The sequence below is a fragment of the Grammomys surdaster genome, unplaced genomic scaffold, assembly GCF_004785775.1.
Source record: "Grammomys surdaster isolate TR1022 unplaced genomic scaffold, NIH_TR_1.0 147, whole genome shotgun sequence".
Taxonomy (NCBI): domain Eukaryota; kingdom Metazoa; phylum Chordata; class Mammalia; order Rodentia; family Muridae; genus Grammomys; species Grammomys surdaster.
Window position 1 is genome coordinate 3,583,691 of NW_021604605.1, and position 14,677 is coordinate 3,598,367.

At 45.7% G+C, this 14,677-nt stretch overlaps 1 protein-coding gene across 2 annotated transcripts in view; it reads right to left on the reverse strand.

The window, feature by feature from the left end:
* The window catches only part of Arhgap36 (Rho GTPase activating protein 36), a 28,029-nt gene extending 15,298 nt beyond the window's left edge, over nt 1-12,731 (reverse strand). For both annotated transcript variants that reach the window (XM_028765020.1, XM_028765018.1), the window contains exon 1: nt 12,674-12,731. In XM_028765020.1, the coding sequence (XP_028620853.1) occupies nt 12,674-12,731 (58 nt within the window). The remainder of the gene's footprint in view (nt 1-12,673) is intronic.
* Between the last annotated feature and the right edge of the window lie 1,946 nt (nt 12,732-14,677).

The window sequence follows — 14,677 nt, forward strand, 5'->3', positions numbered from 1 at the left end:
AGAGAGAGAGAGAGAGAGAGAGAGAGAGAGAGAGAGAGAGAGAGAGATTCTGTTCTTTCATTGGCTGCATACATATGTGTGCTGTTTGGGGTACAAGTATCACCATCACTACCATCAGGATGATCTTGAGCTCTCCCCCTGAAATTAAATAAACCTTACCCCACTCAGAAGTATAATTGGAACGTTCAGGATGAGTTTGCTTTCCATTGAAGGAGAGGCTGTCTTTCTCTCTTGTTGGAAATGGGCTGAGTGATTCCCCTTTATAAGTTCTAGAGCATCAGACCAGGAGATGGAGAAAGGGGGGAGGGAGCACTTGAGACTGGTCCAATTGTCCCTGGCATATTACTCCTCATTCCCATTCTCTCTCTCCCTGTCTCCCTCTCTAGAGTTTTCTGCAACCCCTCCTTCTGTCTCTGGCAGCTTTGTTCCTCTTCCTCACTGCAGCATCCTGCTGACAATTTCCCCTCTTCCTTGTGATAAGGTGCTGATATTGGGCCACCTCTTTCTATTTGTGCTTGCTTCGGGTGGTACTGGGGACTGGATTCAGGGTCTTGGGCAAGCTAGGCCTTCAGATCATTTCGGAGTTACACCCCCAGTTATGGTGCTTGACTTTTAAGGTGGAAGATAAAGCTGGCATGACAGAAAAAAACTAATATTTGGTGTGAAGGGTATGTTATCAAAGATGGAAAAACATCTACCTATGTACCCAGCGAGATATTAGTGTTCAAAGACAGCAGGGAGGCATGATTTGAACCTGAATTCATAGGAAGCCAATTTAGGTGGAGGACTGGCAAGTGGCTGGCTTAAATTGCAATGGTTGCCATGGTAACATAAATACACCAAGATAATTTGAGATAGTAAATAGGTCCAGCAGTGAATGTTACTTGGCCTCAGTTTTCTCAACTGCAAAATAGGAGCATAAATGTTTGCCCTCACAGTACTCTGCAGAAAAGTGAGCAGATGACAGTTCCAAATGCTGAGCACTTACCTTAGTACTGAAGCACTTGCCCAGGATAACCAAAGCAACAGTAGAATCACATGTGAACCCAGCTCTTTCTCACACACACCTGACCCTAGGGGAAGTGTTTTCTATTGAACTTTCTGCTCTGAGAAGAACTCCAGGACTATCATTGGGGACTGGGTGGAGGCAGAAGTAGGGAGGCCAATTAGGAGTTGATTCTGTGTATATAAATGTAGTCACTCTATCGATTAGGCTCAGCCTCAGGGGACTGAGGCTCAGGCTCCTGTCTGATCCCCCTTCTCATCACCATTCAGGTAATCTCTCTGTGGTATCTTGGACTGATTCATCGCCACTTCAGCACCACCTCTGCTGCCCAACTCCTAGGTGGTGACTCACCCTCTGGCTGGCTAAGGCCTCTGCCCTCCAGGAAAGAGGCTTTCTCCTTAATTAATTGCAGAAGCCTCAGCTGCATTGAAAAACAAAACAAAAATGCCCGTTTAATGTTCAATGGGACTTTGAGATTGAAGACTTTGAGGAGGAGTCAAATAGCCCATTGCCCAAAGCCACCACCCTCTATCCCCACAGTACCTGTAGTGCCACTATTCAAGTTCCCCTTCTGTGCTCTTTACACTATCTTTTGAACCTCCAACTCTCTGTATTGCCAAGGGATTTCACCCAGGACATCTCTCTTCTGCATTACATTTGGGCTGTGTGTCTAGCACTATGTTAGGCACTGGCAGAACATAAAATAATGAGAGACATCTCTAGCACCCAGTGAGTGTTCACTACAAATTTATGAAGATCACTGTAGCACTTTGTAAAGAGGGAAATCTGTCAGCAGAGTAGGAAGCTCTTGTGGTGGGTAGACTTGTCAGGTGGGAGGACCCTCCCACAACCTCACGGGCTGGAGCTGTAACCAGGAGTTCCTCATGGTTAGGGACTAACATCAAGAAGACATCCACGCAGGCATTTCCCTCCAGCACAGAGCATTGCTTGAGAAATTGAAAGTTACCCGAACCCCTTGCCACCCTCTGACTTCCTGGCTTAGGGGCACCAGTTAGTGGCCAAGTCCCTCAAAACTGCCCAGATTCCTGTCCTCCAAGCCCACACATCCTTATATTTTTAAATAAGGCTCCCAGAAGGAATGCGATGCCTTTTATGTCAATTCCCCAACTACCCTGCGACTTGCCAAGGTAGCCTTCTACAAAGTGGCAGCAGGGAAATCCGAACCCCTGACCACTTGGAAATCCACAGGCTTTGCACAGAACTTTATGCGGCTTGGCTCTGAGTAGTGAGGAGGAAAGACCGTCTGTCTCTTCCTCCATTTCCCTCGCCTGTGGTCCATCTCCAGAGAACACGAGCAAAAGACAGGAACCTAAATTATCATGTCTGTGGAGAAACCTTGGAGCTTCCCCGGGGAGGCTAAGGTGCAAGAAATGTAAATCACCTTCAGCCACTCTGCCGCCCCCTGCCGCCGGTGGCTCCAGGTCCAAGGTTGCTGTGTGCCTGAAGCGCAGAGCTGAGTGCTAAGGGGGTTGTGGGGGGAGAGCTCTCTAGTTGCCTGAGAACAGACGCAGGTTAGTCTAGGCTGCAAATAGCCCTGTTATATTTGCCCCCCCTTTGTGGGGGGGGCAGCGTCCTACTGTGTGTCAGCATGGAGTCAGTGATTTCTAATTGCCGCTACCTTTTATGTAGTAAATCTGTTGCTATGCAAAAATAATGAGCTCTCCATTGAGAGAAGTCTTCGAGCTATAAGCTAGGGGTTTCCGCAAAAAGCTTCTATGCAAATCTCAACTCTTTACTTTTTGAAACCAATAAAGCCCCACACTCCTCAGAGATCCACTCTCAGGCTTAAAAAAAAGAAGCAGCACACCCTGGGGGGAGGGGCAGAGGTCAAACAGATGGGACAGGGGGAGGGTACTGGGAGGAGGAGCCTCGAGCGGGGTCGACCACAATCTGAGTCAGGGTCCTCGCTGAGTGCTCGGCGCCTGCTGGCGAAATCCCCGGACTTTCCTGTTTTCCTGGGTTCCGACTGGACCATACCTGGACCCAACTCACTGTTTTGACCCGGGACAGAGGGGCAACACCCTCAAGTCAAAGGGAAAAGAGCCTCTGTGCCCGCTCCGCCTTGCACGCCCATCCTCCCTCCTTTCTTCCCCGCCTCCACTCCTCGCCCCCTTCTCTTCCGCCCTGAGAGAAGGAGGGGGCGAGCTGTATGTGTATGTATGTATGCATGTACGCGTGTATGCGCGCGCGGGTAAGGCACGTCTGTGTATGTGTTCATGTGTGGCTGTATGTGTGCGATGGGAGGGTGAGGTGCATGATTTAACCCAAGTGTTTGGTGGGGTGTCTTTGCTCTGTGACATGAGGAGGCATGTGTTTCTGCTGTTGGTGTGTGCATGCTTGTAAGATGTATGATTCTGCCTGACTGTAGAGTACCTATGAGGGTGCGGTCTGGATGTAGGTATGTTCGATGTGTAATTCTGCCGGGTCTGTGGATCTGCTGTGGTGAATGTATGTAAGTTAACAGTGTGTGTGCCTGCTGAATCTTGTGTGCATATGTATATTTTGTGTGTGCTTACACTTAGATGTGTATCAGTGTGATTTTACAGGTAGTATTTATTGTGATGTGTAGTGTGTGCATTTGTGAGCAAGGCACCTCTATAAGAGTACTGAAATGTTTGTGTGCAAAGGTTTGTGCAGGTGAGGGTTTGATGTGTATTTTAATTGTGTGTTCAAGTGTGTGGTTTGGACGTGTGTGTCCAGTTTATATGCTTGCACGGAGAAATGAATACGTTGTGTCTTGGAGGGAGATCATGGGAGTGTATGGGTGCAGTGTGTAAAATCACAAGAGTATTTAAAAGAACCCAGGCGATCTTTTGCATAGTTCTCCCCCCCCCCCCCCCCCCCCCTCTCTCTCTCTCTCTCTCTCTCTCTCTCTCTCTCTCTCTCTCTCTCTCCCTCCCTCCCTCCCTCCCTCCCTCCCTTTCTCTGTCTGTGGTGTGTGTGTTTGTGTGTGTGTTTGGTGTTTGTGTGTGTGTGTGTGTGTGTGTGTGTGTGAGCACATTGCACCAAGATTGGGACAAGGAAGGAGGTATGGGCTGGCGACCCCAGCAGGGGCGCACGCGGGCTTGATCTCCTCGGTGGAGGTCTGCTCTTCCAACGCCATGCCTGCCAGGTCGGATGAGGCATGGTGTGAACTTACCTGCTGCTTAGAGAACGAAGAGGAAGGCTTCGCACATTGGCCAGGTAGGGCGCCTAATGCGCGGTGCAGGGGCTAGTGGGAGTAATCTGGAAAACTTGTTGATCACTGACCCATGTCACTACCACCCCACCAGGAGGTCCCAGTTTGTCTCCAGCTGAGCACAACTATTTGTTCAAGGCCTGGCTGTTTCACACCTCTATGACTTTGTGTGGGCAGATGCAGTTGCCTGGAAGCCCTTTTACCCCTGGGCCTAATGACAAACTCTTCCTTAATTTTTTAAAGACTTAATGAAAGAATCACAAAACTTTCTCTGCTTTTTTTTCTACCCCTCCCTCCTAGCTGAGGGCTCCCTTCTCTGAATTATCACAATTATACTCTTCATACTTCTTAGGGCATGATCATTCATAACTGCCGTTATTGGCTCCTCCTTTCAAATGTAAGGGCTGCTACAGAGAATGCCTGGTATATAGGAAGAAGGATAAAAATCATCCTAATACTGTTTTCATTTGTTAAGCACTTCCTGTGTACCAGGCGTAGTGCTGTCCCATTATATGTATTATGTCCTTCAGTCCTCACAAGGAGACTGTGAGGAAGACAGCAGTGTGATTATCACCATTCTACACTTCACACATCAGGCTCAGAGTAGTTAAGTCAATATCATGCAGGTCCTAGGAGGCAGAGCTAGTATTTGAACTCAGGGTCTGCAATGCTCCCTAAAATCATTCTCCTGTAGCAGGCAGCTTCGATAAAAGTTCTCTGATTTCCTGGTAGACAGTGAAGTCTTTATCAAACAGTATTGTTTCCCAGGGCTTCCTTCTTCTGAGTTTCCTGACAGTACCAAGAGTACTCAGCATAATTACTTTGGCTCTCAGCCGGCTGAAGCCTTCTCCTTCTAACTGCACCTCACCACCTCCAGTTCCGGGAGCTCTCCTTAGGCTAGTGCTGAAAGAAAACCAAGAATGAGCATTTTTTTTTCTGGTCATAGCATCGCAGAATTGAAAATTGGGAGGAAGAGAGCCGAGGGATAAGGAAGGACTGTTTCATAGCTCCCCCAGATCTGCTCAACAGAAGCTGCTCTGCAGTGAATTTCAAGTAAACCAGTCCTCTCCGTATCAAACTACGTATTAAAAAACAAGTAGACCCCCCGAAATAATTACTGAATGGACCCTATTTTGTGTTATTCATGCTTGGGGGGGCACTATGCTTGCCTAACGAGCCTCCTGCTGTTCTAATGCCTTCCAAGCGACTTCATCTGCGAAATTCTAATTAAAACAATACATTGCATTTGGGAGAACACATTTATGGGGGGCGTGGTGTCAGCCTAGTCAGAGCCAAAGGATGGCTGGAAGCTCTGGTTCCCAACTGAGCCCCCCAGGGAACCATCCTGGATGGCTGCAAAGGGGTCAGGGAGTAGAGAGAGAGAGACATTTCAATGGTGGTGAGTCACTTTGCCACTTTTCCGGGGGGAGGGGGGAAGCGAGAAGCACGATTTAAATTGCCACTGTTATTATTGTGCCCTTTCAGCTGGCACAAATGAGCCTAGCGTATGGATGAAAAGCAGTAGGAACATCCATAAAGCTGCCCCCCAGCTGGGCCTGGGTCAGCACCTCATCCTGGGTGGGGTGGGGCAGGAAAAGCATTGCTTAAAGTATTAGGTGCACAGAAAGGCTTCTTTAGGAGTAGAAAAGGACTAGGGATGGAAGGTCTGAGATTCACTGGACAAAAAACACCTGAAACCTTTTATTTCACTATACTTAAGTCTGTACAAGGAGCTCAGCAAAACTTCAGTATGTTTCAGCATCTGTTCTCAGGCACTCTGCCCTGCATGGGTCTCTCTGACTCCCCAACCCTCCCCTTCTGAAGACACCAGGCTCTTTTTTGCTTCCTCACTACCAACAGCTGCATTCTTCCCTTTCTAGAAGATTTTTTTTCCTGTGTCCCATCACACACACACACACACACACACACACACACACACACACACACCACTAAATTACCTGTCTACCACTTGCATCCACAGGGACCTTTTGGCTCAACTTTCATGCCTGTGAAATGGGAACAAATTCTAAAGAAGCTAAGGGCTCCAGATTTGAGAGGTTTTTAAGATGTCATCTTGGGCCAGAGAATATTACCATACTTTGAGACACTCTCACCCAAGAGTCCTGTAAATGATGAGATACAATAGTGCTGCCAGGACTATTGCCACCATCATAAAAACACATACACACAGAGACACAGACACATAGACACAGGCACACACACACAGACACACACACACCCTACACAAATTTTCTTATATTTTTAAACTGCTATCATAAGCTTGTCCTTCTTTGGAGTATGGGAAATGTGTCCACATAGAATGAAGACTATATGAAGCTTTGTAAAGACGAAAGTGCCTTAATGTCTCCAGACTGCTGTTTATCCTAAAATAGACAAATCTACAGGCTCAAGACCATAAAAAGTGAATTGTACTAAGGAAAGAAATCTTCATTTCCCCCTGAAAATGAAGTCCTTGAGCATCAGGTGTTTTGTCTTTTTTTTTTTTTTTTTTTTTTGTGAGAGCTGAGAAAAATCACAGGCATTGGAGTAAGGCAGTTTTGAAGTTGTATTCTAGCTTGATCACACTTGGTGTGTGATCTTGGGGAAGGTTACTTCACTTCTCTAAGCCTCAGTTTCCCTACCTGCAAAATGACTGCCTTAGAATTGCTTAGATGTGAAAAAGATATGAGTCATAGAAAGCCCAAGCCAAATACCTGACACTCATAATAAGTGTTCAAGAAAAGGTTAGTTAATTCCCTTCTCCATGTTTCCTTTTTTTCCTGTAGCATCTTAACCAGGATGTTCAGGGTGTGGCACCCACTGACTAAGTAGACAATTTTTCTCATTACTGGTTTGTTTAACACTCTTGAAAAAGCCCCTTCTTCTTTTAGGATGATGTTTTTTGATCAACCTAATGCAGCCCCAAAAGAATTGAACCTTAGCCCAATTCTCACTCTGCAGTTTCTCCTGGCAGTGTTAATCGGATCTGGGTTTGAGAAGTAATACTCCACAAAGTCTGAAACCTTCTGTTACATGTTCAGACTTTTCCAACTCCAGCTGCAGCCCCAGCAGTCTTGCACCTAAATAGGTGCTATCGTGCTAAAAAAAAAAAATATTAGAATCTATTTCTTGACAAGATTGCCTTATGATTTGGTGGGGGACAGGTATTTTCTACTCATCTCTACTCTAGAAATCAACAAGAGTTCCTAAGTTCTAGCAAATTCCAAGGTTCAGAGGAAAATGGGATGTGGGGGGGCAGAATCATAGCTCTCTGTGAGATATGAAAGAATGAAAATTAAGCCTCCGTTCAGTAGTTAATTATTTGTTCCCAGTTAAAGAAAAACTAGCTCTCACCATTGTCAAAGGTGGTGGAGCAAGACCCTATACTGGACCCCTTCCTCCCTGATATTACTGCCTCCCTCTAAAGACCAAAGCAAGTTACTACAAGCTAAAGTTAGTTACACTAGAGCTGAAAGTAAGATTAAGGGATGGGGGTTCAGGTGGTGGCCTGGGTGGGTATAATTCTAGGGAGGGACCAAAACTTTGACAGATGAGAAAATTACTGATACTCATGGGAGCCAGAGCTCTGAACAGCCAGCCTTTTGATGTTTTTTTTAAAATCCCACCTCTCCTTTGCATGGTCCCCTCCCTCACTGACCCTTGGCACTACTCTGCAAGCTAGTACATCAGTAGTTCTATGTGCATCTGAGAAGATACTGGAGCCTCTGCTTTAAGAGGAAAAGTGAGAGGCATAATACTTAAGAATCAGCCAAGTCATCCAGAGAACAGTTGGAGCAGCAGTTTAGGATAAGCTCATAGAACTACACAGGCTTCCTTATTAAGCAAGGACCTACTAGTTGCTGGGTACCACATCCCCATTCAAAGAAGCCAAGTGGTTTCTCAAGAGGTATATCTGAGCATCTGCCAAGGCTCATCAAACATCCCATCTACCATTTCCGTGCATGCATGTAAGCACAGATGATGCTGCCAGAAGGAAGCAGAAATCATTTCCTACTGACTCACAGCCCCAGCTCTGAGGACACAGGTGGTGTTTGCACTGCACCTTCCCATTGAGGAATCTATAAGCAGGCACATAATTCAAACCCCAGAATTTGGACCCTGGGCAAGGGGCATCACCAATGATATCAGATTGACCACTTTGGAAATACCTGCTGTGTTGGGAGCTTTTATAATTCTGATCCCTTTTGCTCTCACTCATATTTTTAAGTTAGGCCAAAAGGGATTGTAAATTTTCTTCAATCACTATGTAAAATTGAGCAAATTACAGAACTTTTTCTGGCTTTTTTTCTTTAAACTACAGAGAATAATACCTTAGAGGCTTGTTCTGAAGGTAAAACGCAGTAGTTTATGCAAACTGCCTGGTTGTTGGTAAATATTTGGAGAAGAAAGAAGATATGTATTTTCTGATACCTGAAGCATAAAAAATCATATAATTTCATGTACAATAATGATTATTACTGTCATTAATAACCAAACAATGTAGCCAGGTCACTTTAAGAGAAGTGAAGTAACAGGCTCGTAACAACACTGTAGGATCAGGCCCTGAACTCCAACCAGCTGTGACCATTTTCTCACCTAGCAATAAGGGACATTTCACAATCACCAAGAAGATAATGATCAGCTGGTTTGATGTCATTATATTTAAACAAAAATATGAAAGAAAATATTTATCGAACTGTGTATAATTAAATTTAAGTTTAGTGTATAAATTGAGTGCATCTCATAGGTTTTTGATTAATCTTTCTATGGCCTTTTAAAATTTAAAGAATAATTTAAGGGGAAAGTTGTATGCAAGTTTAAGAAAACAAAACCCGGAGTGCTATTTTGCTTCTTTTCTAGAATTTCCTGGCTTACCTGCTGTAAATTTTCTTCTGGTGTTTCCAAAATTCGCCTGTGATGGTTATGATCATGCCGTTTTCCGTGTTATTATGTATTCTTCACAGACCCCATTTTTATGGTTGTATCCTATCTATCAAGTAGATATGTCATAAAGGTTATTTAGTCACTGCACTATTGTTGGTCATTTAGGCTGTCTTAGTAGGTAAGTGTGAAAACGAAGGACTGATGTGGATTTCACAATTGCCATAATCACCCTCAGGGACCTGGTGTCCTGCTCTCCTGATGTTCAGTGTGCTCTCTGTCATTTGATATTTAAGCTTGATGAATGTCAGCTCTTCTGCTAGAGCCTGGGGTACATTTGCACATGGATTATTTCTGCCAGTTTGCAAGCCACAGAGTCTGTGTTTCATCCTCGTGGTAACTAGAGTGTGGTTGAACCTAGTAAGCTTAGCTCTAGCTAGCTTCACATGTGGGGCAAAGTCTTGAAGCAGAAAGAAGTAATTCACAAAGGAATTTTGGGATGTGGTGTCCTTAGTGAATTTCATATTTATCTGACCCGCCTGGCCAAGGGAGTGAGAGGTCTTTTTTGGCAATTTTGCCCTTGCTCTGTAAAATGATTTTTCTGTAGTCCATTTGGGCCTGGGCTCAGCAAATCGATTAGGTATCGCCTCTAAGAGAAGATTAGATTTGTATGTGAAATGGACCCCAGGGTCCCTTCAGCTTCTGAGTTTTGGCTGCTGTATAGAAGTCACAGTGCTTGAAGCCAAATCTTATGCCAAGAGGGAATTGGGAAGGGAATTTCAAGTGGGTCAATCAATGGTGCTGGCTTTCTACCCCACCCCCACCCCATGTCTCCCAGACCTTAGTGAAATCCTTATCAAACAACTTCATATAATTTTCCATTGACACTTAAAACCTCAAAAGATTGCTCTGACAAAGTAACTACTTAGAATACCTCCCACATTCTGCTCAGTCTGTGGCGAGCTATCTCTAATACCTCTGATGCCTAAGGATTTTTAAATCCATACCGGGTCAGATATAGTATATATAGTATATAGTATATAGTATGTAGTATGTAGTATGTAGTATGTAGTATGTAGTATATAGTATATAGTATATAAAGTATATAGTCTTACTTGATCAAAACTTGTACCCTTGCCTTTATTTTATAGTTAAAAGTGATGTTTTGTGACATGAGTGAGACTGTGTTTGTAAGGCTGAGTTCAAGGGCCAAGCATTTAGGTAAGCACTTTACATATATTAACTGTCACTGTGTGGGTAATAGACCTAGTGTAGGCAGTACTGTGTTATAGGAATATTTGGTGGACAGGTCTCACCAGCTGGAAATGCAGACTTTGTGTTTGTTTAAAACACTGACTAAACAGAAAACGGGCACTGTGAAAAGAACTTGTGTTTACTTAATTTTAAGTAGCTTTCCCTGAGAATAATTGCAGTATGGATAATCTGTCAACTGTGTAGAATTTGCATGGATGTGTGGGTAGCACATGTGTGCATGATGTGAGGAGTATGGGGTTTTGTGGAAATTATGCCATCCACCTATTATTTATTGTTGTTTATGGCTTTGTGTAAAGAATGCATGGGTTCAGGATGTGTACGGATACACATATTTATGGCTATGGACATATGGGCTTTGGGAGCAATGTGGGCTTCCAGAAGAGAGTAAGTCAGCCACTCAGGGCTGTATTTACAGAGCACAGCTGGAAATGCTCTTTTGGTCTGGCCATTGGCATTTAAAACTGAGCATGCTCAAAGGCAAGCAGCTACTGGTGGGCCCTGCCACGTGTTCAACCAGTGGGGAAACTGAGTGAGGAAAATGAGATAAGTGCCACACTAAGTGGTAGAGCCGGGAGGTGACGATGTTCCATTCCAGAGAGTCAGCACACAGATTACCCTTTGACTATGGTAGACCTTGCTGTTTTATGATGGGAGTGGGGTTTCTTTTGGGAATCCCCATAAGGAGGAGCCTCCTTAATCTTGATCTCTCATTACCTTTGAGGGTGCTCAAGACTTAAGGCCTCAAAATGCATAAGACTCCTTCATTTCTTCCCTCCCTCCCCATCTTTCTACTTCTTTCCCCTTCTCCCTTCTTCCCTTATCTTTCTTTAGCCCAGGTTAGCCTCAAACTTACTACTTAGGCTAGGTGGACCTTGAACTCAACAATCCTTGTGCTTCAACATTCCGAGTTCTGGCAACAAGCTAACACCACTACACAGATCTCTCTCTCTCTCTCTCTCTCTCTCTCTCTCTCTCTCTCTCTCTCTTGCCAGGATTGCACACATTAAAGGTGTAGAAAAGAAAAAAATTAACCTTCAGTGGATGAAGATCATTTTAAAGTTTAGAGAGATTATGACCTGTCAGAGAGTGTACTTGAACTGGCTAAGCTGCTTCAGTCCCTCAGCATGAAGGAGACTACTGGGATGGGTGTCAGCAGGGTGCTAGTATTGGCAAGAACTAAAATCAGGTCTCTGATGAATTAGGTTTCTGAGGCCCCTCCACTTGGTGCCTCCCCTCCCTTGCCTGTGAGGGGGCAGAAGAAAGAAGAGACAACTCCAGGTTTGGTCTATGGCTGGTGACCAATGACGCATTCTCACCAATATAGATTTTGGAGTTGGAGACTATGGAAAAACAGGTGGCCATGGGGGCAGGTGGCAGCCTGAAGCGGGTGGGGCTTGTCAAAGGGAAGTGAAGGACAGTATAAATTTGGGGGTGCATGTGTGTGGGGGGTCCCTAAGGAATCTCCAAAGTAATGCATTAGCCTCCTGAAACTTTAAAAAAGAAAAGTTTTCCAAATGTACTTTATAGAAGGCGTTCCAGAAGGGTGAAATGGGATACACAAATTGACACAAAAGCTGTGAAGTTTAGATATTTATGCCGTCCATTCCATAGGGGTAAAGAAATCAAACGCTGACATTAAGCACCAAGGAAAGACCCAGAATAAAGACCCCAGGCCTTCACTACTGAGCAGTTTAGGGCAATGAGCAGTTACCAGAGCCTAAGCTGTCCCAGATTGCCTGCCAACTACATGGATGACCTTGGGCAGGCCTTTCACTTGTCTGGTTTCAATATCATTATCTCTTAAATGGAGGGGTTAAATTAGACAACTCAAGAGGCCAGGACTGCTATTCTTCAGCTGAGATTGGGACAAGGGGGACAGGCTTTATGGCAAAAGGAAACCCCACCTCCAAGTCAGGGTCCCTGGGTTCTGGATGCCCTGCAAGAAAAGGTTCTCCTGGGGCCTTAGAGCGCTGGGTTGCGGGACGGCTGGCTTGCTGGCCAGGAGGCTCTGGCTGTCCCCACCTTAGGATAGAGCCAGGGCCCCCCCCCCCCCCCCCCCCCCGTGCTCGCCCCGAGTTCTGTGGAGCCATTAGTGCGATTGCTCTGAGTTCCCGGCAAAGCTGGTGATTTATGCGGGTCCTCGACGGGGCAGTCCCTTGAGCCAAGAACAATTAGCTAAAAGCCAGCGGGAAAGGAGACAAGGGGGTAGGTGGGGGGAGCCAAGCCCTAGGGCACCCAGCCGGGGCTGCAGCCCCCCCCCAGCAGCCCCCAGCTGAGCACCCCAGCTGAGCGACAAGGTGGGTCCCACTCACCACGGCGGGGGCGGGGCTCAAAGGCCGATGCGAAAAGGCAGTCCAGCATCCACGCCATAACCCGTGCTGAGTGCCTGGCAGCCTCGCAGCTAACCTCCTCCGTGCAGTCGCCCCTGCAAGGACTGCTCTAAGTAGCCCCCGGTGACCACGCCCTGGGCCGCACCCTGCACCCAGCTCTGAGAATCTTGGTCACCGGACACCTCAAGCTTGTCAGAAAGGGGGCAGGGCCTCATGAGAGGCCCCCTCCCGCCCGCCAGAGGGGAGGGCCTCTGGCCCTGCAGCCCCTTCCCCCACGCAAAGGGAGTCCAAGACTCAGCTCCTGTCTGGAGAAGCTCTGACTTTGAGGACAGTACCCTGCCCCTACCCTCTGGGAGCTCACATTTTGAAGGATGACATCCTAGCCCTGGTGAGCCCCAAATCTGAGGAGGGCCTTCTGTCCTCGACCCCCCCCCCCCCGGTTGCCCTTGGTAGAGCATTTAAAAATCAGGCCTGTGTCCAGAAGCTCCTCTGTTTGAGGACACCATAGTGCACCTGTCCCAGAGAACCTCAGATCTATATCTCAGCCCCTAGAAACCTCCATGTTTTAGTGGAGGTTATCTCAACTGTCAGGGAGCCCAGTCTCTGCGGAAATTAGTCCTAGTGTCCAAACCCCTGAATTTAAATGGGGTCTAAATCCTTAGGAATATTTCCCTCTCCTGACCAACACTCCCCACGCCCACTTTTAGGAGACACCTCACCTCAGCAAATTCAGCACCAAATCCGATATAGTTTTAAAGCTCTGGTTCCTTGTTGAGGACCCAGAATGTAACTGGGAGAGTCGACATTTTTCCTCCAGGAAGAATCAGAAGAATGTTATTGCCCTGGCCTTGAGATTTTCTCAGGAAAGGGAGTGATATTCTTCTACCTGGTAAATTTTGTTTTAAGGGGTTTGATTCCTACCTGACCTAGAAGTACACAGTGTCCAGTACTCATAAATGTGGGGTGCCTTAAGTTGCTGCCAACTTAACTGCCATGGTCTAAGCTTTTGTTAGAGTACTGGCATAGGAGGGGCACCAACATTTATTTTTAGAAAGAATTTGATATTTGATATTTCAGTGAGGAGTGGTACTGTGTCAGATATCTTTGCACTTATCTTAAGGCTTTGTATTTTGAATTTTTATATACATATGCAAGGCATGTCCTGCAGTGGGCTCAATGTTTGGGACTCCTGGTGTTAGTAAACAAGCTCTACCCCTCCTCAATCCTGAGAGAGACATAGCAGCCACCAGAGACTGGACCACACTGGGCAAGAACATTTTCTAAATGCAGTTTCCTCTTTTTTTTCCTTCAAGCCTTAAGACCCACATTAATTTCTACCCCTTTTCTTCATTGCTAGATGTACAAATGTGACTCTGTGCCCGCAGTTTCTCCACTGGGAAAATGGTATTCTGTCAATCAAAATGCAGTGGGGAGGTGGAAAGAAATAAGGAAAATCTTCCAACAGCTCGTTTGTGGGCCAGAGGAGTTGAAGCTGCAATCACAGGTCCTTTGAGGAGAGTAGTTATTACATTTGCTTGGCTAACCACTGATATTAGTGTTAATGTGGCAGAAGGGGTGCATTAAAAGGAAAAATCACCTGTACTCACCCATGCAATTCTTAGCAAAGTAGAGCTATAGCTAGAATTTAAAGGGTTTCAACTCATTTTCCATTCTTTCTGGGAAACATGGTACCCCTTATCTTTTGCACCATTTTCTAAACCATTTGCAATTTCCCACATCTTTTAAAAGCAATCAAACATTGCAAGCTCCTTCACCAATTTCTGCTGTGCAAATTCTCAGTCACCCAAGCCAAACAAGTGTGACACCTAAGAAAGCCCACCTTCAGGTTCTGGATAGTGACCTTACATATTCTCTTGAGCTTACCCAGCACTAGTCTCTTTATAACCTCAGTGGAATCCTAGTTTTAAAAAATTCGACTAAATGAATTTTTGTTTGACTTACTCATGACAAAAAAGGCTACCTGCT